We start from the raw sequence: 25,607 nt of genomic DNA on the forward strand, positions 1-25,607 counted from the left end.
TTAACAAATCTAATTGAAGAATAAAAACCATATGATCATCTCAAAGGCTGCAGAGAAAGCTTTTGATAAAATTCAGCATCCATTTATGAAAAAAAACTCACCAGAAAGTGGGCATAGAGGAAACATACCTCAACATAATAAAGGTCATATATGACAAGTCCACAGTTTAACACCATACTCAACAGTGAAAAGCTGAAATCATTTCCTCTAAGATCAGAAACAAGACAAGGAGGTCCACTCTTGCCACGTTTATTCAACATAGTATTGGAAGTCCTAGCCACAGAAATCAGAGAAGAAATAAGATAAGAGGAATCCAAGTTGGAAAGGAAAAAGTAAAACTGTCACCATTTGCAGATGACATGATACTTTACACAGAAAATCCTAAAAATGCCACCAAAAACATACTTGAGCTCATGAATAAATTTGGTAAAGTTGCAGGACACAAAATTAATATATGGAAATCAGTTGCATTTCTATACACTAACATTGTTAGTGTACAGAAATGCACTGTTGTGTAAATTAAGAGAAACAACCCATGAGAAATTAAGGAAACAACCCATGTACAATTGCACCAAAAAAAAAAAAATACCTACCTAAGCGGGCAAGAGACCAAACTAGAAGACACTAATACTAGGAATAAGCAACAGTGGAGATACAGAGGAACCAGGAAACAAAAGATAAAATGGCAGTACTAAGTCCTCATCTATCAATAATCACCTTACATGCAAATGGACTGAATCCACAAATCAAAAGATACAGAGTGGCGAGACAGGTTAAAAAACAAAACCCAACTGTATGCTGCTTCCAGAAGACACACCTCAACTCTAAAGATAAACATAAGTGAAGGGATGAAAGAGGATATTCCAAGCAAATGGCATCCCAAAGAAAGCTGGTGTAGACATTCTGCTATCATACAAAATACACTTCAAGGTAAAAAAGGTAAGAGACAAAAATGGATAGTAATAATGATAAAAAGGATACTTCATAAGAACACATAAGTTATTAACATTTATGCACCTGACATAGGTGCACCAAAATATATAAAACAATGATTAACAAACCTAAAGGTAGAAATTGACAGCAACAGTAATAGTAGGGGACTTTAACACCCCACTTACGTCAATGGATAGATCATCCACACAGAAAGTCAACAAGGAAACAGCAGCCTTAAATGAAATTTTGACAAGATGGATTTTATAGATTTGTACAGAATATTCCATCCAAATGCAGGAGAAATCACATTCTTCTCAAGTCCACATGGAACTTTCTCAAGGGTAGACCATATTTTGGGACACAAAATAAGTCTCAACAAATTTAAGAAGACTGCAATCATATCAAGCATCTTCTCCAATCATGATGGTATGAAACTAGAAATCAAATTCAAGAAGAAATCTGGAAAAATCACATATATGTGGAGACTGAACAACATGCTATGGAATAACTATTGGGTCAATAAAGAAATCAAAGGAGAAATTAAAAATTACCTGAAGGCAAATGAAAATAAAAATATGACATACCAAAATCTACAGGATGCAGCAAAAGCAGTACTAAGAAGGAAGTTTATAGCAAAGGAAAGAAGAAAAACTGTCACTATTTACAGATGACATAATATATACAGGAAACTGTGGGAGACTCCATCAAAAAACTATTAGAAATAAATAAATGAATTTAGTAAAGTTGTAGGATACAAAATTAATATACAGGAATCTGTTGTATATCTATACACTAATAATAAATTATCACATAGAGAAATTAAGAAAAAAATCCACTTAGAATTGCATCAAAAAGAATAAAATACCTTGGAATAAATTTAAGCAACAAGGTGAAAGATCTGTACTCTGAAATCTATAAGAGTTTTAAGAATTATTATTATTGATGAAAGAAATTAAACACAACACAAATAAATGTAGAGATATACAGTCCTCATAGACTGGAAGAATTAATATTACTACAATACCTATACTACCCAAAGCAATATACACATTCAATGCGATCACTATCAAAACACCAATAGCATTTTTCACAGAACTGGGAAAAACACTCCTAAAATTTTATGGGAACACAAAAGACCATGAATAGCCAAATAATCTTGAGAAAGAAGAACAAAACTGGGGTTTTGTTCAACATCACTAATTATCAGGGAAAGGCAAATGAAAACCACAGTGAAATATCCCCTTATGTCTGTTAGAAAAGCAATTACTAAAAAGGCAAGAAATAACAAGTATTGGAGAGGATGTGGAGAAAGGGGAAACTCATGCACTGACAGTGGATGTAAACAGGTACAGCCACTATGGAAAACAGTATGGAAATTCCTCAAAAAATTAGGAACAGAATTACCACATGATCCAGCTATCCCACTTCCGGGTATTTATCCAAAGAACAAGAAAACACTAATTTGAAAAGATATATGCACCCCTATGTTCACTACAGCATTATTTATAGTAACCAAGATATTGGAATAACCTAAGGGCCCATCAACAGATGAATGGATAAAGAACATATGGTATATATACATACAAAGAAATACTACTTAGTCATAAAAAAAAGATGAAATCTTGGGACTTCCCTGGTGGTCCAGTGGTTAAGAATCCTCCTTCCAAAGCCGGGGACGTGGGTTCAATCCCTGGTCGGGAAACTAAGATCCCACATGCCACAGGGCAACTAAGCCCACGTGCTCTGGAGCCCGCACACCAAAGGCAAGAAATAACAAGTATTGGAGAGGATGTGGAGAAAGGGGAAACTCATGCACTGACAGTGGATGTAAACAGGTACAGCCACTATGGAAAACAGTATGGAAATTCCTCAAAAAATTAGGAACAGAATTACCACATGATCCAGCTATCCCACTTCCGGGTATTTATCCAAAGAACAAGAAAACACTAATTTGAAAAGACAATATGCACCCCTATATTCATCACAGGACTATTTACTGTTGCCAAGATATGGAAAAAACCTAAGTGCCCATCAACAGAGGAATGGATAAAGAAGATATGCCATGTCTGTATGTGTACTACATATATATATATATATTTATTTATTTATATTTATATTTATATACAGCGGATGAAGGAGCAAGGTAAAAACCCACCAGACCAAAGAAATGAAGAGGAAATAGGCAGTCTACCTATAAAATAATTCAGAGTAATGATAGTAAAGATGATCCAAAATCTTGGAAATAATATGGAGAAAATACAAGAAATGTTTAACAAGGACCTAGAAGAACTAAAGAGCAAACACACGATGATGAACAACAATGAAATTTAAAATTCTCTAGAAGGAAGCAATAGCCTAATGACTGAGGCAGAAGAACGGATAAGTGACCTGGAAGATAAAATAGTAGAAATAACTACTGCAGAGCCAAAAAAAGAAGGAAAACAATTGAGGACAGTCTCAGAGACCTCTGGGACAGCATTAAACACACCAACATTTGAATTATAGAGGTCCCAGAAAAAGAAGAGAAAAAGAAAGGGACTGAGAAAATATTTGACGAGATTATAGTTGAAAACTTCCCTAATATGGGAAAATAAATAGTCAATCAAGTCCAGGAAGCACAGAGAGTCCCATACAGGATAAATCAAGGAGAAACACGCCAGGACACATATTAATCAAACTATCAAAAATTAAATACAAAGAAATAATATTAAAAGCAGCAAGATAAAAGCAACAAATAACATACAAGGGAATCCCAATAAGGTTAACAGCTGATCTTTCAGCAGAAATTCTGCAATCCAGAAGGGAGTGGCAAAACATATTTAAAGTGATGAAAGGGAAAAACCTACAACCAAGATTACTCTACCCAGCAAAGATCTCATTCAGATTTGACAGAGAAATTAAAACATTTATAGACAAGCAAAAGTTGAGAGAATTCAGCATCACCAAACCAGCTTTACAACAAATGCTAAAGGACCTCTCTAGGTGAGAAACACAAGAGGAGGAAAAGAGATACAATAACAAACGCAAAACAATTAAGAAAATGGTAATAGGAACATACATATTGATAATTATCTTAAATGTAAATGGATTCAATGCTCCAAGCAAAGGACACAGACCGGCTGAATGGATATGAAAACAAGACCTGTATATATGCTGTCTGCAAGAGACCCACTTCAGACCTAGGGACACATACAGACTGAAAGTGAGGGGATGGAAAAAGATATTCCATGAAAATGGAAACCAAAAGAAAGCTGGAGTAGCAATTCTCATATCAGACAAAACAGACATTAAAATAAAGACTATTAAAAGAAACAAAGAAGGATACTACATAATGAGCAAGGGATGAATCCAAGAAGATATAATAACTGTAAATATTTATGCACCCAATGTAAGAGCACCTCAATACATAAGGCAAATGCTAACAACCATAAAAAGGGAAATCGACAGTAACACAATCATAGTAGGGGACTTTAAAATCCCACTTTCACCAATGGACAGATCATCCAAAATGAAAATAAATAAGGAAACACAAGTTTTAAATGACACATTAAACAAGACAGACTTAATTGATATTCACAGATATTCACAGCCAAAGCCAACAGAATACACTTTCTTCTTAAGTGCTCATGGAACACTCTCCAGGATAGATATCTTGGGTCACAAATCAAGCCTTGGTAAATTTAAGAAAATTGAAAGCGTATCAAGTATCTTTTCCGACCACAATGCTATGAGACTAGATATCAACTACAGGAAGAAAACTGAAAAAAATACAAACACATGGAGGCTAAATAATACACTACTAAATAACCAAGAGCTCATTGAAGAAATCAAAGAGGAAATCAAAAAATACCTAGAAACAAACAACAATGAAAACACAACAATCCAAAACCTATGGTAGGCAACAAAAGCAGTTCTAAGAGGGAAGTTTATAGCAATACAAACCTACCTCAAGAGACAAAATCTCAAATAAACAACCTAAACTTACACCTAAAGCAATTGGAGAAAGAACAAAAAAACCCAAAGTTAGCAGAATGAAAGAAATCATAAAGATCAGAAATAAATTAAAAAGAAATGAAGGAAACAATAGCAAAGATAAATAAAACTAACAGCTGGTACTTTGAGAAGATAAACAAAATTGATAAACCACTAGACAGACTCATCAAGAAAAAAAGGGAGAAGACCTAAATCAACAGAATTAGAAATGAAAAAGGAGAAGTAACAACTGACAGTGCAAAAGTACAAAGAATCATGAGAGATTGCCACTAACCGATTGCCACAACCGATTGCCACTAAAACGGACAACCTGGAAGAAATGGACAAATTCTTAGAAAAGCACAACTTTCAGAGACTGAACCAGGAAGAAATAGAAAATATAAACAGACTAATCACAAACAATGAAATTGAAACTCTGATTAAAAATCTTCCAAAAAGCAAAAGCCCAGGACCAGATGGCCTCACAGGTGATTCTATCAAACATTTAGAGAAGAGCTAACACCTATCCTTCTCAAACGCTTCCAAAATATAGCAGAGGGAGGAACACTACCAAACTCATTCTACAAGGCCACCAACACACTGATACCAAAACCAGACAACGATTCACAAAAAAAGGAAACTACAGGCTAAGGGCCGTCACTGATGAACATAGATGCAAAAATCCTCAACAAAATACTAGCAAACAGAATCCAACAGCACATTAAAAGACTCATACACTATGATCAAGTAAGGTTTATCCCAGGAATACAAGGATTCTTTAATACATGCAAATCAATCAATGTGATACACCATATTAACAAATTGAAGGAGAAAAACCATATGATCATTTCAATAGATGCAGAGAAAGCTTTCAACAAAATTTAACACCCACTTATGATAAAAACTTTCCAGAAAGTAGGCATAGAGGGAACCTACCTCAACATAATAAAGACCATATATGACAAACCCACAGCCAACATCGCTGTCAACAGTGAAAAACTGAAACCATTTCCTCTAAGATCAGGAACAAGAAAAGGTTGCCCACTCTCACCGCTAACATTCAACATAGTTTGGAAGTTTTAGCCACAGCAATCAGAGAAGAAAAAGAAATAAAAGGAATCCAAATCGGAAAAGAAATAAAACTCTCAGTGTTTGCAGATGACATGATACTATACATAGAGAATCCTAAAGATGCTACCAGAAAACTACTAGGGCTAATCAATGAATTTGGTAAAACAGCAGGATACAAAATTAATACACAGAAATCTCTTGCATTCCTGTACACTAATGATAAAAAATGTGAAATGGAAATTAAGGAAACACTCCCATTTACTACTGCAACAAAAGGAACAAAATACCTAGGAATAAACCTACCTAAGGAGACAAAAGACCTGTATGCAGAAAACTATAAGACACTGATGAAAGAAATTAAAGATGATACAAACAGATGGAGAGATATACCACGTTCTCAGAATGGAAGAATTAACATTGTGAAAATGACTACACTACCCAAAGCAATCTACAGATTCAATGCAATCCCTATCAGACTACCACTGGCATTTTTCACAGAACTAGAACAAAAAGTTTCACAATTTGCATGGAAACACAAAAGATCCCGTATAGCTAAAGCAATCTTGACAAAGAAAAACGGAGCTGAAGGAATCAGGCTCCCTGACTTCACACTACACTACAAGCTACAGTAATCAAGACAGTATGGTATGGCACAAAAATAGAAATATAGATCAACGGAACAGATTAGAAAGCCTAGAGATAAACCCATGCACATATGGTCACCTTCTCTTTGAGAAAGGAGGCAAGAATATACAACGGAGAAAACACAGCTGCTTCAGTAAGTGCTGCTGGGAAAACTGGACAGCTACATGTACAGGCATGAAATTAGAACACTCCCTAACACCGTATACAAAAATAAACTCAAAATGGATTAAAGACCTAAATGTATGGCCAGACACTATAAAACTCTTAGAGGAAAACATAGGCAGAACACTATATGACATAAATGATAACAAGATCCTTTTTGACCCACCTCTTAGAGAAATGTAAATAAAACCAAAAATAAACAAATGGGACCTAATGAAACTTAAAAGCTTTTGCAAAACAAAGGAAACCATAAACAAGATGAAAAGACAACCCTCAGAATGGGAGAAAATATTTGCAAACGAAGCAACTGACAAAGGATTAATATCCAAAATATACAAGCAGCTCATGTGGCTCAATATGAAAAAAACAAACAACCCAATCCAAAATTGGGCAGAGACCTAAATAGACATTTCTCCAAAGAACATATACAGATTGTCAACAAACACATGAAAGGATGCTCAACATCACTAATCATTAGAGAAATGCAAATCAAAACTACAAGGAGGTATCACCTCACACCAGTCAGAATGGCCATCATCACAAAATCTACAAACAATAAATGCTAGAGAGGGTGTGGAGAAAAGGGAACCCTCTTGCACTGTTGGTGGGAATGTAAATTGATACAGCCACTATGGAGAACAGTATGGAGGTTCCTCAGAAAACTAAAAACAGAACTACCATACGACTCAGCAATCCCACTACTGGGCATATACCCTTAGCAAACCACAATTTTAAAATAGTCATGTACCACAGTGTTCACTGCAGCTCTATTTACAATAGCCAGGACATGGAAGCAACCTAACCTAAGTGTCAATCGCCAGATGAATGGATACAGAAGATGTGGCACATATAGACAATGGAATATTACTCAGACATAAAATAAAATGAAATTGAGTTATCTGTAGCGAGGTGGATGGACTTTGAGACTGTCATACCAAGTGAAGTAAGTCAGAAAGAGAAAAACAAATACTGTATGCTAACACATATATATGGAATTTTTTTTAAAAAGTGGTTCTGAAGAACCTAGGGGCAGGACAGGAATAAAGACGCAGACACAGAGAATGGACTTGAGGACACGGGGAGGGGGAAGGGTAAACTGGGACCAAGTGAGAGAGTAGCACTAACATATATACACTACCAAATGTAAAATAGATAGCTAGTGGGAAGCAGCTGCTTTGCACAGGGAGATCAGTTCAGTGCTTTGTGACCACCTAGAGGGGTGAGATAGGGAGGGTGGGATAGGGAGGGTGGGAGGGAGACGCAAGAGGGAGGAGATATGGGGATGTATATACATGTAGAGCTGATTCACTTTGTTATAAAGCAGAAGCTAACACACCATTTTAAAGCAATTATACTCCAATAAAGATGTTAAAATAAAAATAAGAAAAAATGAAAGATTAATGTCATTGGTAAAAAGCACTACAAAAGCAGAAAAAACAACAAAAAAAACAAGACGGGGACATACCCAAAAGGACAAGAAAAATGTTCACCAGAGAGTAATAAGGATCTTTAAAAGGCAATGTATTGACACTAGGAAACAGGGAGGGGATGTGTGAATGGGAAAAAAATGCAAAAAATGAATGAATAGGAACTTTGAAGCTGACAAAGAAGAAAGCATACGTGGCTGGGAGAGTGGTGGTCAGTAACAGAAATAAAGAAATCAGGAAGAAATCTTTTAAAATGAAAGTATAATATGGTTTGATGGCTACTCCTAAGAACTAGGTTACCATTACTAGGAACTTAGCCCAGATAAGTCAGGTTTGACTAACCCCAGTAATAGTTACAACATGGTGATTGTGGGATCAAGTTATTAAGTTATCCCAAATACCCCAAAGAAAAATAATCTATTCTCTATTGATTATAATAAATGAGAACCAAATACAAGGAACAAAGACTTATCAACGAAGATATCATCAATGAAGTGTCATGTTAAATACACTAAAAAATAACAATTCATCTACCTCTACAACTTAAACACTGAATCATAAAATAATGTCTCAGGGGCTTCCCTGGTGGCGCAGTGGTTGAGAGTCCGCCTGCCGATGCAGGGGACATGGGTTCGTGTCCCGGTCCGGGAAGATCCCACATGCAGCAGAGCGGCTAGGCCCGTGAGTCATGGCCGCTGAGCCTGCGCGTCTGGAGTCTGGCTCCGCAACGGGAGAGGTCACAACAGTGAGAGGCCCACGTACCACAAAAAAAAAAAATAAAAAAAAAAATAAAAATAAATAAAATAAAATAATGTCTCAGGAAATGTTATATACATAGGAGTAATTATTCTTTAATCAATAAAGATAGCAAATTTTTACTGTAAGCGTACAATGAATGAAAAACAGCAAAGAATACATAACTAGAATAAGACCAGATACAGATAGAGGAAAAGATAGCTATTAATGGGGTGGGAGGTGGGTGAAATGGGTTAGTATGGTCAAAAGGTACAAACTTTCAGTTACAAAATAATGAAGTCCAGGAAATGTAATGTACAGCATGGTGACTATAGTTAATAATAATGTATATTTAAAAGCTGCTAAGAGAGTAGATCTTAAAACTTATCACCAGAAAGAAAAAAAATTGTAACTATGTGTAGTGATGAATGTCAGCTAGAGTTATTGTGGTGATCACTTCACAATTTATACATATACTGAATAAATAAAAAGTAAAAAGTAGGGCTTCCCTGGTGGCGCAGTGGTTGAGAGTCCGCCTGCCGATGCAGGGGACACGGGTTAAAAAAAAAAGTAAAAAGTAAATTTTTGAAAGATAGTTATTAATGTAAAACAATGGTAAGGTAACCAAAGCCTAGTCCATAAATGCACAGGTGAACTCTTAGCCTACTCTCCCTGTGCAGAATCTCATGTTCTTTGTAACAAACTGCAATACCCGAGCTAAAGGGCAATAGGCAAATCAAACAAACCAAAAATAGATAGAGAGATTATAATATTAACATCACACAAAACAGAATTCACAAATGTTAAATTCACAATGAAAATACAACTCATATGATCCTTTATACAACTAATAAGGCAGCAAAATGGCTTAAAAAATCTTAGTACCTTTATTTTATATATTTTCTTTTCAAATTTCTGTAAAAGACCATCAATTTTTACAGCAAAAATTAAGAAATTGAGGCGCTTTCAGTGTATAGAGTAGTAAAATATAAGCAATGAGAACATAAAAGGTGGAGTAGGTCAATGGAATTATGCTGTTGTAATGTCCTTACACTCCTCATGAAACAGTCTGATATTAATTGAAAGTAGATTATGATAAAGTAAACATGCATGTAATACTTATTCCTACAGCAGGTTATTACCTAAAAGTTTTGCCTTAAGTTAAATCTGATTTTCCAATAGAAACAATGGCATTAAATGAAGATGTTTTCCTAGGGACTCAAATTCAAGGCCTCCCTCTGGTGCTCACTGCTGAGTATACTTCGTTGTGGCAATGCCCCAAATTGGCAATGCACAGCCTGAGAGGAGGTCTTCTCCCAGAGCCCGCCCATCCTTGATGCTCCCCACAACTGATCTAACATGGCTCCCCGTCTCCAGGTCAAAGCCTCTGAGGACACTCCTCTAACCACTTCACTCTCCACCCTTCTCTCTCCTACAATCCAAGGCCCTCCAGCCTACTGTTTTGCTGCAAAAACTTCTTTTGCACTTCTAGACTTTTACACTTGTGTGCCTAGATGGGATGATTCTATAAATCTATAAATTCTATAAATTTTGCAACTTAAAAAAAATCTCAGAAATTCAAGGAAATATTGAAGAAACTGCAATAGTAGTGGGAGACTAAAATATCTATGTCTGACAGTTCAAGAAGATTTAAACAAGTAATAAGTTGGAGTATGTAAATAGTAACTTTAAAAATATAAACATCAATTTCTATCTAGAGAGAATCCACCTTACCTATTCCTACCATGTCCAAAGGATATTTGCAAACACTTAGCTTCTTTACTTTCTCCACATCTATCAGGCTCCTGCAATAGTCATTTCCTTCCCCATCCAGCTTAGGTTCCATGGTCCACTACTCCAACTACTCTCTTACCCTCTTCAATCCTTTACTCCAATGAAATTACACTGCATCTGCCTAAAAAATACCTACCCATGATTAATTCATCTACCCACCATCTTTGTGCATTTTTAGCAAGCAACTGAATGCTAAGTATAACTCAGGAGAGAGAGGAATCACATCACTGTGTAAACCAGTGTCTTCACCCCCAAACTCTACGTAGTCTCATTGCTTCACACAGCCTTTTGACATCTATTTACAGAGCATTTACTATGTTTCAACGCCAGTTCCAAGAACTGATGACGGAGGGGTAAACAAAACAGTATGGTTTCTGTCCTCATGGAGCTTACTGTCTAATAAGGGAGACAGATATAAAAACAACAAAATAAACAATTATGTAATTTCAATTGTGGTAAGTGCTTCTAGGGAAAGTATTAAGAGTACAGTCGGTCCATACGTGCCCAGGCAGAACCCATGGATACCCAGGGCTGAATGTACTATGTCATTTTATATAAGGGGCTTGAGCATCCATGGATATTGGTATCCACAGGGCAGGGGTTGGGGGAGAAGGTGTCCTGGAACCAATCCCCAGCAGATACTGAGGGACGACTGTATATTATAGGGGAACCTGGTTTAGTCTGAAATACCTGGATAGGCTCCCCCTGAGGAAGTGACACTTAAACAGAAACCTAAATTAAGAATAGAAATTAGGTAAAAGGGATGGGGGAGGTGAGGAGGTGCTGGGCAAGGAGAATGAGGGATTAGTGTTCTGGCAGAAAAATCAGAATGTGGAAATGTCTGAAGACTAGTGAGCACATGGCATGTTTGACTAACTGAAAGAAGCTGGTTTAAATGAAGCAGAAGGGAAGAGAGAAAAGTGGTGTGAAATGAGGTTAGCACCGATCAAGTCACTCATGATTTTAAGGTCATGCTGAAGATTTTAATGCTCAGAGCAAAGGGAAACTTTTGAGGAGCTATCATCAAAAAAATTAGAGCTGGGTCTTCCCTGGTGGCACAGTGGTTGAGAGTCCGCCTGCCGATGCAGGGGACACGGGTTCGTGCCCCGGTCTGGGAAGATCCCACATGCTGCGGAGCGGCTGGGCCGTGAGCCATGGCCACTGAGCCTGCGCGTCTGGAGCCTGTGCTCCGCAACCAGAGAGGCCACAACAGTGAGAGGCCCGCATACCGCAAAAATAAAATAAAAATAAAAGTAGAGTTTATTTTTGTGGTTTTTAAGTATCATTTTGCCTATAATGTGGAGAATGGATTGGAAGGATGCAGGGAATCCTGTTACAAGGTTTCAGTTGTAATCCAGGCATTTTTTACTGGTGGCTTGGACTAGAATGGTAGCAGTGGAGAATGAGAGAAGTGGACAGATCAGAAAGATTTAGTAAGTAATCTGAAAGAGGCCAATTCATTGGACAGTGGCTGGTGTGAGGTGAAGGGAGGAGGGGGGAAGAGAAATACATCTCCAGGTTTGGGGCAAAGGAAGCTACCATGAACTTGGTTTTATATACGTCAGTTTGACACGCTTGTGAAACATACAAGTGGAGATGCCAACTAGGCAAGTTGGATATACAAGTCTGAAAATCAGACGAAAGATATAGGCTAGACATATAAATTTAAGAATCATCAGAAAATGAATAGTAAATTAAGCCATGGCATGGAGAAAACTGAAGAGGGAGAAAGATGGTCTAAAAGGAGCCTTAATAACTTCTCAAAAGCTAAAGGTCAGGTGGAAAAGAAAAAGCCAAGAGCAGGCAGAAGCAGCAGCCAACAAAGGAGGAAGAAAACTAGCAGAGGTTGTTCCATAAAAGCCAAAGAAGGGAGTGCTGTAAGAAGAGGGGAGTGGTCAACAGCATGAAATGCTACTCAGAGATCATGGAAGGGACTGAAATACAGCCACTGGACTTAGTAATACTGAGTGACTTTAATAAGAACTTAACAGGAGCTCTGATAGGATGTGACACCAGGTTGGAGTAGACTAATGAGTATCCAGGAGAAAAGGAAATGAAGGCAGCAAATGTAGAAAGTTCTTCTAAGAAACTTGGCTAAGAAGGGGAGGAGGAAAATGGGGACTGGGAGAGTAGATAAAAGGATAAGTAAAGTAGAGAAAGGGTTTGGGGGTTTCTTCTTGTTGTTCTTATTTTTGTAGTTCAGAATGGAAGAGAAATAAGCATGTTGTATGCTGATGGGAAAATAATCTAATAAGGAAAACTAAAGATACAGGAAAGAGAAGAATTTCCAATCTCAACTGTGACCTTCAAGGCTGCTGGGCAATCGGTTTCTGTATGTCAGCCCTTTCATCTCCATCACAGTTATTTCAGACCTTTCCACTCTCTTCAAACTTCCAACCCCACTCCTCCTACTTTTCAAAATAAAGAGAGCAAAGAACCCATCAAATGGAATTTCAAATTCTTATCACAAATTTCCACCTTGATCTCATCTGTTCTTATCCCTCTTGAATGCCAAGTTGAACAAGCTTTCTCTCAACTGCAGTCATTCTTAACCTATGCACCTCTCCTACTTCTTCCATGGCTTTTGGGACATTCCTATTCTCCTATCTCCTTCCTACTTCTATGATGATTCTTTCTCTGTCCTGGACCTATATATTCCTCTTTCTCCATCTGTGACTTCTCCTTTCATCTAATTATAAAATTTATTTTCTTTTTATTGTGTGTCATACCTTTCTAAGCACTTTCTCACATCTCATTTTGATCCTTACTTGTTGAATTGAGAAGTCTCAACTATTGAGATATAAACATAGAATACTTTTATTTTTTCCCCCATATAACTAACTACTCAGTTGAATCCTAAACCTGCTGAGTATGCTCAGTGAAATTCCACAGTTTTTCAGTCACATTCAATTATCAAAGCTTGGTTTTTAAATCCCATCTACAGACAACCTGCCTAGCACAAGTGAGAATTACATGCTTTAGCAGATGCTTGTGGTGGGGAAGAACACAGCTTGTCCTCACTGTGTCTCTCCTCTCGTCCTCCTCTGTACCCCTTCAAACTCTCCTACCTTCACAAACTTATGTCCTTGCCATAAGTGGCAGCTGTGGGAACACGGCAATATCCTACTTATTATAGATCTCACCAGTTATTAGTGATGGATCTACTACAGTCATCAGCCAGTCCTTCTCCAGGGACTAGGGTGATACTGACCACCAAAAGAATCAAGTGCTGCCAGGCAGAGATGCACCCCTCATCTTTCTCTGAATCAATTTGAAGTCAGTGGTCTCTACTGATCTCTGCAGTACATGGTAATTTCTGCACAGGGAACATTCATGGTTCTCTAGGCAGTGGTCAGGTTCACCCTGGCTCCCTCTGCCCAAGCAGTATCTGCCTCAACTCCAACAGAGGTTGGTATATTTTACCTAACCAAGTGTCCCCACAGGAAGCCCCTATTACTCCAACATCTTCACTAATGTACACAATTCTACCCTCACATAAATCGTGAGATGCACTGAGGTTCCTCTTTACTTGGTCAATGACAAGTCCCATCCTATCTCCTTCCAAAGAAAGCATACTACCCTAAAGTCCCTTCAAGCCCAGCTGGCATGAGCTACTCCAGCAAGCTTATTATGCTATGAAACTTCTAAGGGAGATGTAGGTACCACTCTCTATATTCAAGGATGCCCCCAATATTCCAGAGCCACACATCCAGTTCCCCCAGGTTGAAATGGAAAAAAGGGAATGGAAAGTACAATATGTTCCCAGTATGCTTTTCCCCAAAATCTCTCAACATATTCCACAGGCACCAAAATCAGCACGGCAAAGATCCAACCAGAGAACAAGATGCCAGTCTCCTGCAGCCATACACACAAACTTCACAAGCAATTCACGCACCACATCAAACTTCATTAACTGTGCACTCCCCAAAAGGCAATCTCCCCCTAGCCCACTTTATATGGAAGAAGGGGAAATGCAGTGGTGATGGTCAGATTACAGCTTTGCTGGAAAAGTCAGTTCTTAGCAAGTCATGCAGTGAAGTAGCTGATGGCATAACAGGCATGCCTTTAAACGAAAAAAATGAGAATTTTAGCCTCTTGATTAAAGAGACTGGCTCTGGTCAGCAATCCTGGTTGATACAGTTAAGATACTTTTTCATGCTGTACTTATCATATGAATTACATAATACAGGAGTTATTAACTGCATTTTACATATGAGACAAAGAATTGAACTGTGGTTACTTAACAAAGGCGTTGCACAAAAATCACAAAGAAGGATAAATATTGTCAGTAAATCTACAAAATAAAGGCTGAATGCACCTGTACAATGAGGATCTATAAAATGAGGGTTATACATCTTACAATGGTACTAATCAAATGAGATAATGGATAGAAGTGCTTTTAAAATGAGACTAGAACAAAACATAAATAGAACTCCAGTTATTATATACCCAGCACATGATAAAGCAAATATTAAACTGTATATTTTTACATCACCACCTGTAAGTCCTAGATGGGGAGAGGAGCAGAGTTGGGTATGAAATTAACTTTTAAGCTCCCAGATTTTATTTCTCAGCATAAACCTTTGAGCATCTTAACACAGTACAAAGAATAGAGAACACATTTCTACTCCTCTGTCAAAATCTTCTCCATTCTTTCTTTCTTTTTTAATTAAAAAAAATATATTTATTTATTAATTTATTTTTGGCTGTGTTGGATCTTCATTGCTGCATGTGGGCTTTCTCTAGTTGCGGTGAGCAGGGGCTACTCTTCCTTTTGGTCCGTGGGCTTCTCATTGTGGTGGCTTCTCTTGTTGCGGAGCACAGGCTCTAAGCACACGGGCTTCAGTAGCTGTGGTACATGGGCTCAGTAGTTGTGGCTCACAGGCTCTAGAGCACAGGCTCAGTAGTTGTGGTGCACAGGCTTAGTTGCTCTGCGGCATGTGGGATCTTCCTGGACCAGGGATCGAACCCATGTCCCCTGGATTGGCAGGCGGATTCTTAACCACGGTGCCACCAGGGAAGTCCCTATATTGCATTATTCTACTTTGTATTTGAAAATTCTCATAATAAAAAGTTAAAAATTAAAAAAAATTTTTTTTAATCTTCTCCATTCTCGTAATCTACAACTTGCACAACCAATTTCTATTACTGTTAAACTTTCACAAAGCTTTGACAGGACTGAAAATAAAAGCTACACTGTCTTTGTTTCATAGATATGTTGATTTGTATCATATTTTAGATTCCACATATAAGTGATATCATATGGTATGTGTCTTTCTCTTTCACTAGAGATGATAATCTCTAGGTCCACCAATGTTGCTGCAAATGTCATTATTTCATTCTTTTTGATGGCTGAGTAATATTCCATTGCATATATATAATAATTTTTTTTTAAAAAAAAGCTACACTGCCTTATGGCAAGTCCAGCTTCCCTGAATACAGTATCAGAGATAGGTGCAAGAGTTTCTGCTCATCACAGAGACATGGCTGCAATTGGTCCAACTCACTTCTATAAAGAAGTACACATTTGACAAATTTGATTTCTTCAGTCAACCTTTTGTTATTTTTAATCACAAAATCAAAGAATCTGCTGATCTTATTGATCTCTAGGGATGACCTAAAGATTATCTAGGCCCACATGCTCATTTTATATAAGAAACTATAACCCAAAATTAAATCCAATGGTGTTTTCTACCACAACATGCTGATTCATTCCACCCCAATGATATGATTTTCCTTAAAAATATTTTTCTTAAAACATGAAAAGTTTTACATGCTGATAGTAACAATATTAATTGTGACAACCAAAGCATAAATTTGGGTGATTTCAATCACTGTTCATTCTGTAAACTGTTTCTGAAGAGTCAGATTTTTAGGCTAGTTTAAAACATTTTGGCTGTTTCCAGTTTTAGAGGAAACATAGCTGTTGTGTCAACATGTAACTTTGCTTTGACCCTTCGGACATTTCAAAGGTTAAACAATGAATTCCAGGATTTTCAACCATGTTCACTGTAGAAACAGAAGCTACCTCCGTAATATTTCTATGATGATGTATCATTCTGGTTTTTCTCAAAATAATTTTATTTAGTATAAACTAATACAGTATATAGTTTGTATATACTGAAAGGCCAGACTTTCTAGTGAATTTTTAGAGCCATATTATGCTATGTGTCTGTTTAATATACTATTACAAATACAAGGTTATCTAAAATTAGAAAACACACCTTACAATGACATCCTAATCCCGCCCAGGATTGTTTATGGTTAGCCATCAATCTCACTTTTCCCTGATCACAGTGAATTAGAAGAGTGATAAGTATCTCAACAGAAAAGAAGCAATGTCCAATTAAAGACATTAAACAGGAAACCAAAGAATGTGAAAATCTCACTAATGCCACCTACAGTACCAATGGAGAACACAGATAAGAGATTTTTTAATAAATTGTGTATATGTGTACCTATCCCTTAATTTCTTGCCTAGGACTATGTATCAAGACAACTTTCTACCAAATCTTGCACAGAATATAAAAGTACATAAGTAGGTAATGCAAACAACAACAACAAGGGTACTCTTGAAAAATCAAAACAAAGAAAAACCTGACACACTCACAGAAGCAGAGTAGAACAGTGGTTGCAAGTGATAGGGGAAATAGGGAGATGTTGGTCAAAGGGTACAGACTTTCAGTTATAAGATGAATAAGTTAAGCAGATCTAGCGTATAGCATGGAGACTACAGTTATTATTAAAGTACTGTATACTGAGGCAAATTATCAAGTCAGATGTAGTAAAAATTGGAGAATCTGACTTCAAATGGATTACAAAGCCTCAAAGCAAAGCTTACCTTACATTCCACCACACTCTGATCTGATTCACAAGTTACATAGATTTCATCTACAGCCCGGCGAAGATTGTCAAAAAGGAATGCCCAGTATCGAGCTCTTAGATCAATTTTCCGAGGGTGCCTTGTTTTAGTGGGACTTTTATCAAAGTGTTTATCTCCAGTTGTAGATGACGTTATTTTACAGTCTACTGTAGTGTTCTGATGAAATAAAACAAGACATGAAAAAATATTTTTTAAAAGCCTCCAGGAACTGGATTTTTGTATAAATCAAATTTTTCAACATAAATACTTAAAAACATGACATTCTTCTTTTTAGCTTATATCACACTGAATTCATCAAAACAAAACTTCTCAACTTAAATAAAAGCTGCAGGTTTGTAAGGTCAATTACATGTTTCATTGAAGATTAGGATGATTTTAATGGTGAACAGACTCAGCCAAAAAGGAGCATTAAAGTGGCTCCTGATTTACTAAAATATGTGTATGGCACATTTACATACAGTAACAAATAACAGATACTAATTTCAACATTTTGAAATTGCCTGTATATATTCTTTTCATTTAGAAATGACATATCCTATACTTATATTCAGTTACTTAATTTTACCTTAAACCTTTTTCCACTAAAAGTAAAAATATATAAATACAAAATAATTTACTAGAAAAGAACACTGATTAATAAAACCAAGCATCAGCTACAGAGCAGACTCACCAAATAAAGTAACTATAGTATTCTATGACCCAATGTTTCCTCAGCTGCACAGGCAGACTTTGAAAATACAAGATTATATTCTATACTTTTATAGACTGTACCAAAGAATCATTCCCCCACAAACAGGAGTGTGCAGTTTACATAAAGACCTGAACTTCTCACTAGAAGTACAAAGGAGTTGCTTATCTCTCTGTGGCTACTTAAACTGATAAATAAATAAATACTAACCTTGTACTACAGTTACAACAACAAACAATCTCAAGTTTCTTTGGGTTGTTTTGTATGTGTGTATGTCATTCCTGTTAGCTTGTTTGTTTTTCCTTTTCATAGAAGAGCCCCAGAGTGAAGAATATCCAAAATAGAAGCTAATACTCTCCTGTTTTATTTTAGGCTTTGGCCTTCAATGTAACAGTGATTCCTATACTTCAAAAATCTTTTATAGCCAATCTTCGGTTTATATAGAATCTTCACTATCAAAAGTCAAGCAAACAAAACATATATACGCACAAAGACATGCACACTTAAGAGGCTGAGATGGAGCTGCTCATCCTCCTTCCACAGTCCCCCATCCAGACTAAGGCTGTCAGACTCAGCAATAAAAATTGGTAAATATTTTATCTGACAGCTTTAGTCCAGGCCCAAATTCTCAACACTCAAGCAATAAAATTTAAAGTAATCATCAACAACCCACAAAACCTTTGCTTCAACGGCTCTCCAAGCACTTTCCAAATCTAATAGTAAATGATAAATCATGATGGCAAATACCCCCTCACACAAATTTTAAAGTATGTATTATTAGCTCTACTTTACAGCTTAGAAAATTGAGATTTAGAGGCGGATTTGTCCAGGATCACATAGCCACAGGAGACTATCTTCCAGTTAGAGCTCTGCAATTACACCGCTGACTTCCCATTACGCTGCACCCCAAGGCCCTGTGCTAACAACCCTTTACCGAATATTCCAGACCACCTCATTTCTCTTCCTATATACCACCCAAAGTTAAAATTAACTTGAATTTTCCTGAATTATACTTCCTTCACAAACTTCTTAGAGTGATCAGCAAAACACTAGTAGTTTCCTGTGAATTCAGATCCTAATCTTATAAAATGCTCAAAAATAATTTAACTCATCTTCACCCATTTATGTATTTACCCTATCATGCATCTATATGTATATGATTCAAATACTTTAACCAACCTTTCTTAAAATGTAGAATAGGCAAAACTGCTTTTAGGTTAAGATGTTTCTATTCTCCGTGATTGCTCTATGTGAGGCTTTTACTAAGAAAGACTCCAGAAAGGCAGAAACTACAGCTAGGTAATTCCATCTGAAGGGCAATGTACTATACAAATTTGACATTTAAGCTTGACAAAAATAGTAATACTTTATATTTTGCACATTTATTTACATTTTATGAAGGGCTTTTGAAAACATATCATTTAATCATCATAGCAAACTATAAAGACAGGACAAATATTGAAATATTATTATTCCTATTTTGTAGATGACAATATCAGTAAGATTCAATTTCTTGACCAAGTCAAAAGGCTGAGTGACAGAACTGGGACCAGAACCTAGTCTTCCAACTTCTGCTCCAATGTTCATAAAGCATTTCACATAGCACCTAGCACACAGTAGTACCCATATAATGTTAGGTATAATTATAGTGGGAAAGACAAAGAGGTGAAGAAATATGCTCACAGAAAAATGTGAATAAACTAATGGCAAAATTGCCAAATTTGTGAAGAAAGGTAGAAGAAGCATATCAAATTGTAGAGGCTGATAAGTTTGTATACAGTTTCAAAATACAGCGCTCTTACCTACCACTGATAAAAATAACAGCAGTGATAATAACAATTGCAGTGGCATCTAATATTCATGTCATACTTGCTATGTGCCAGACACTGTGCTAAGTGCTTTCCATACAGTTATACTTCATTTAATCTTTGAAGCAATTTTATATCACAGTTACTATTACTTGTTCCATTTTATAGAGGAGAAAACTGAGATTTAGCTAAATTAAATGATAAACCCAAGGTCTCACATTAAGTAAGAGACAAAGCCAAGATTCAAAATCAGGTAACTATCCCATTGTTATGACTTACTGTGCCTGTTTCCAAGACATTCAACAGAAGACAAAGCAACCTAAACTTCTGGAAAAAGCTAGACACAACTGAATCTCATGTTTTAAATAAAATTCAATATAATAAATGTTATACTATTTTAATCAATCACTTCTGAGAGAAAAAGAGGAAAAAAGAAAGAAAGGAGAGGGAAAGGGGAAGGAGGAAATTGAGATTTCTGACTCACCTCTCTTAGAACTCTCGTCAACTCCCCTGAGAATCTGAAGAAACCTATGGACCTAAACCTCTGACAACAACTTGTCTTTTTACTGTCTCCATAGTTAGTCTTTTCTAGAATGTCCTAAGGTTGGAATCATACAGTACGCAGCCTTTTCAGATTGGCTTCTTTTACTTAATAATATGCAATTAATTTCCTCCATGTCTTTTCATGGCCTGATAGCTTATTTCTTTTTAGAGCTGAATGTACCACAGTTTATTTATCCATTCACCTACTGGATATCTCGGTGGCTTCCAGGTTTGGCAATCATGAAAAAGGCTGCTATAAACATCCATGTGCATGTTTTTGTTTAGACATAAGTTTTCAACTCATCTACATATATACCAAGGGCATGACTGCTGATCACAAGGTAAGAGTATGTTTACTTGTGTTAAGAAACTGCCAAACTGTCTTCCAAAGTGGCTGAATTTCCACTCTGAATTCCCACCAACATTGAGTAAGAGTTTCTGTGGCTCTTCATCCTCACCAGCATTTGGAGTTATCAGTGTTCCCAATTTTGGTCATTCTAATAGGTGTGTGGTGGTAGCTCATTGTTTTAATTTGCATTTCCCTGATGACATATGATGTGGCACACCTTTTCATATGCTTATCTGCCATCTGTACATTCTCTTTGGTGAGGTGTCTGTTAAGGTCTTCATCTCATTTTTCAATCAGGTTGTTTCAATGATTGAAACATTGAAACATGTTTAAAAAAAAGAGTCCTTTGTATATTTTGGATAACAGTCTTTTACCAGATATCTTTTTCCAAATATTTTCTCCCAAGTCTGTGACTTGTCTTCTCATTCTCTTGACATTGTCTTTTGCAGAACAGAAGTTTCTAATTTTAATGAAATCCAGCTTATCATTGATTTCTTTCAGAGATCATGCCTTTGATACTGTACCTAAAAAGTCATCACCATATTCAAGGTCATTTAGGTTTTCTCCTATGTTATTGTCTAGGAGTTTTATACTTCTGCATTTATGGTCAATAGTCTATTTTGAGTTAATTTTTGTGAAGAATGTGAGGTCTGTGTCTGGATTCATTTTTTTTTTTTTTTGTCGTATGGATGTTCCAGCACCATTTGTTGAAAAGACTACCTTTGCTCCATTGTATTGCCTTTGCTCCTTTGTCAAAGATCAGTTGACTAATTACGTGGGTACATTTCTGGGCTTTCTATTCTGTTCCATATATCTATTTGTCTTTTCTTTTGCCAATATCACACTGCCTTGATTACTGTAGCTTTATAGTAAGTCTTGAAGTTGGTTAGTGTCAGTCCTCCAACTTTGTTCTTCTCCTTCAATATTTTGTTGCCTATTCTGGGTCTTTTGCCCCTCCATATAAACTTTAGAATAAGTTTATTGGTATCTACAAAATAATTTGCTGGGATTTATTGAATATATTCTTCAACCTGGGAAGAAATGACATCTTGACCATATTGAGTCTTCCTATTCGTCAACATGGAATGTCTCTCCATTTATTTAGCTCTTTGAGTTCACTCATCAGAGTTTTATAGTTTTCCTCATATAGATCTTATACATATTCTGTTACGTTTATACCTACCTATTTAATTTTGGGGAGTGCTGATATAAATGGTATTGTGGTTTGGGGTTTTTTAAGATTTATTTTATTATTTATTTATTTTATTTATTTTTGGCTGTGTCGGGTCTTCGTTGAGGCATGTGGGATCTTTCACTGCGGCACGCGGGCTCTTCATTGTGGTATGCGGGCTTCTCTCCAGTTGCGGTATGCGGATTTTCTCTCTCTAGTTGTGGTGCGTGGGCTCCAGGGCACGTTGACCCTGTAGTTTGCAGCATGTGAGCTCTCTCGTTGAGGTGCATGAGCTCACTAGTTGTGGCGTGCAGGCTTAGTTAGTTGCCCTGTAGCATGTGGGATCTTAGTTCCCTGACCAGGGATCAAACCCTGCATTGTAAGGCAGCTTCTTTACCACTGGACCACCAGGGAAGTCCCAATGGTATTGTGTTTTTAATTTTAAATACCACTTATTCATTGCTGGTACACAGGAAAGCAACTGACTTTTTTATGTTAATCTTGTATCTTGCAACCTTCTGTAATCAATTATTAGTTATAGGAGTTTTTTTGGTTGATTCTTTCAGATTTCTTACATAGATGATCATGTCATCTATGAACAAAGACAGTTTTATTTCTTCCTTCTCAATCTGTATACCTTTTATTTCCTTTTCTTGTCTTATTGCATTAGCTAGAACTTCCATTATGATGTTGAAAAGCAATGGTGAAAGGGGACATCCTTACCTCCTAACTGATCTTAATGGGAAAGCTTCTAGTTTCTCCCATTAAGTATCATGTTAGCTGTAGGGTTTTGTATTTTTTTTTAATTAAGTTGAATAAGTTCCCCCTCTATTCTTAGTTTAGTAAAAGATTTTTATCATCTTTTCTAGGTGTAGAATTATGTATTGCCTTTGCTCCTTTGTCAAAGATCAGTTGACTAATTACGTGGGTACATTTCTGGGCTTTCTATTCTGTTCCATATATCTATTTGTCTTTTCTTTTGCCAATATCACACTGCCTTGATTACTGTAGCTTTATAGTAAGTCTTGAAGTTGGTTAGTGTCAGTCCTCCAACTTTGTTCTTCTCCTTCAATATTTTGTTGCCTATTCTGGGTCTTTTGCCCCTCCATATAAACTTTAGAATAAGTTTATTGGTATCTACAAAATAATTTGCTGGGATTTATTGAATATATTCTTCAACCTGGGAAGAAATGACATCTTGACCATATTGAGTCTTCCTATTCGTCAACATGGAATGTCTCTCCATTTATTTAGCTCTTTGAGTTCACTCATCAGAGTTTTATAGTTTTCCTCATATAGATCTTATACATATTCTGTTACGTTTATACCTACCTATTTAATTTTGGGGAGTGCTGATATAAATGGTATTGTGGTTTGGGGTTTTTTAAGATTTATTTTATTATTTATTTATTTTATTTATTTTTGGCTGTGTCGGGTCTTCGTTGAGGCATGTGGGATCTTTCACTGCGGCACGCGGGCTCTTCATTGTGGTATGCGGGCTTCTCTCCAGTTGCGGTATGCGGATTTTCTCTCTCTAGTTGTGGTGCGTGGGCTCCAGGGCACGTTGACCCTGTAGTTTGCAGCATGTGAGCTCTCTCGTTGAGGTGCATGAGCTCACTAGTTGTGGCGTGCAGGCTTAGTTAGTTGCCCTGTAGCATGTGGGATCTTAGTTCCCTGACCAGGGATCAAACCCTGCATTGTAAGGCAGCTTCTTTACCACTGGACCACCAGGGAAGTCCCAATGGTATTGTGTTTTTAATTTTAAATACCACTTATTCATTGCTGGTACACAGGAAAGCAACTGACTTTTTTATGTTAATCTTGTATCTTGCAACCTTCTGTAATCAATTATTAGTTATAGGAGTTTTTTTGGTTGATTCTTTCAGATTTCTTACATAGATGATCATGTCATCTATGAACAAAGACAGTTTTATTTCTTCCTTCTCAATCTGTATACCTTTTATTTCCTTTTCTTGTCTTATTGCATTAGCTAGAACTTCCATTATGATGTTGAAAAGCAATGGTGAAAGGGGACATCCTTACCTCCTAACTGATCTTAATGGGAAAGCTTCTAGTTTCTCCCATTAAGTATCATGTTAGCTGTAGGGTTTTGTATTTTTTTTTAATTAAGTTGAATAAGTTCCCCCTCTATTCTTAGTTTAGTAAAAGATTTTTATCATCTTTTCTAGGTGTAGAATTTGGTCAAAGTTTTTTTCTGCATCATTGATATAAAACTAGGTTTTGTCTTTTTTATCCTGTTGCTGTGATGAATTCCATTGATTTATTTTAAATTATGAACCAACCTTGCACCTCTGGGATAAATCCCACTTGCTCATGGTGTATCATTCTTTTTATTGTGGGATATGATTTGCTAATATTTTGTTGAGGATTTTTGTATCTATGTTTGTGAGAGTCACTGGTCTGCAGTTTTCTTGTAATGTCTTTGTCTGGTTTTGGTGTTAGAATAATGCTGGCCTCATAAAATGAGTTAGGAAGCATTCCCTCTGCTTCTACCCTCTAAAATGGATTGTAAAAAATTGGTATAATTTCTTCCTTAAATGCTTGGTAGAATTCAACAGTGAATCCACCTGGGCCTGGTACTTTCTGTTTTGAAAGGTTATTAATTATTGATTTAATTTCTTTAATACATTTAGGCCTATTCGGAGTGTCTATTTCATCTTGAGTGAGTTTTAACAGATTATGTCTTTCAAGCTATCAGTCCATTTCATCCTAGTTATCAAACCTGTGGCAAAGAGTTGTTCATGGTATTATTTTATTGTCCTTTTAATGCCCATGGGATCTGTACTGAAATGAATAAGTAGGGACATGCAATAGGACTTTGGGACAGTACTATCCATATGAGGTTAGCGGTCATAAGTGTCAAAAGAGCCTTTCAACATAACTGATACTTTTCTCCTGCCACTTTCAAATGCATGGGGCACAGAGCAGAATAGGCAGAAAAGTGGCTGTAATGAGGACAACTCTGTCAAGCGTGTACTACCAAGGGGCAGGGTAGCCAGACAGTTGGGAGAGTGGGCAAGAAGGCAATTATGACAGACAAACCATAGAATCTCAGGTGGATATCCAGGAAAGTGTGGTCATATGGAGGATATGGGATAATGAAAGGGTGGTAGGATCAGTAAATTATAGATTGCATGGGGTTGAAGAATTGTTAGAGTCACATGATCACAGAGAATAAGGCAGGAGGAGAGATGGCAGGTAGAAGATTGGATGGCTGAGATTGAGATCCTGGAGGGAGAGTAGTTGTTAGTGAGAACAAGGCAAGAGTCTGACCATCGGAATGAGTAGAAGACAAAACTACTGGAGGAAAGATATGCAAGAAATTGAGAGGACAGCAGTAATGGTGTAGAGCATGCAGTGAGCCTGAAAATTATATCTTCAAGGAATAAGAAGTGACCTGGAAAT

The 25,607-nt window shown here is 36.7% G+C and overlaps 1 protein-coding gene across 1 annotated transcript in view; it reads right to left on the minus strand.

The window, feature by feature from the left end:
• SCAPER (S-phase cyclin A associated protein in the ER) overlaps positions 1–25,607 on the minus strand; it is a gene marked incomplete at its 3' end in the record, with an annotated part of 213,744 nt that overhangs the window by 134,560 nt on the left and 53,577 nt on the right. The window contains exon 5 of the mRNA XM_024761693.1: positions 17,581–17,778. Within this exon, the coding sequence (XP_024617461.1) occupies positions 17,581–17,778 (198 nt within the window). The remainder of the gene's footprint in view (positions 1–17,580; positions 17,779–25,607) is intronic.

The sequence above is a fragment of the Neophocaena asiaeorientalis genome, unplaced genomic scaffold (genome assembly GCF_003031525.2).
Source record: "Neophocaena asiaeorientalis asiaeorientalis breed wild unplaced genomic scaffold, Neophocaena_asiaeorientalis_V1.1 scaffold54, whole genome shotgun sequence".
Classification (NCBI taxonomy): domain Eukaryota; kingdom Metazoa; phylum Chordata; class Mammalia; order Artiodactyla; family Phocoenidae; genus Neophocaena; species Neophocaena asiaeorientalis.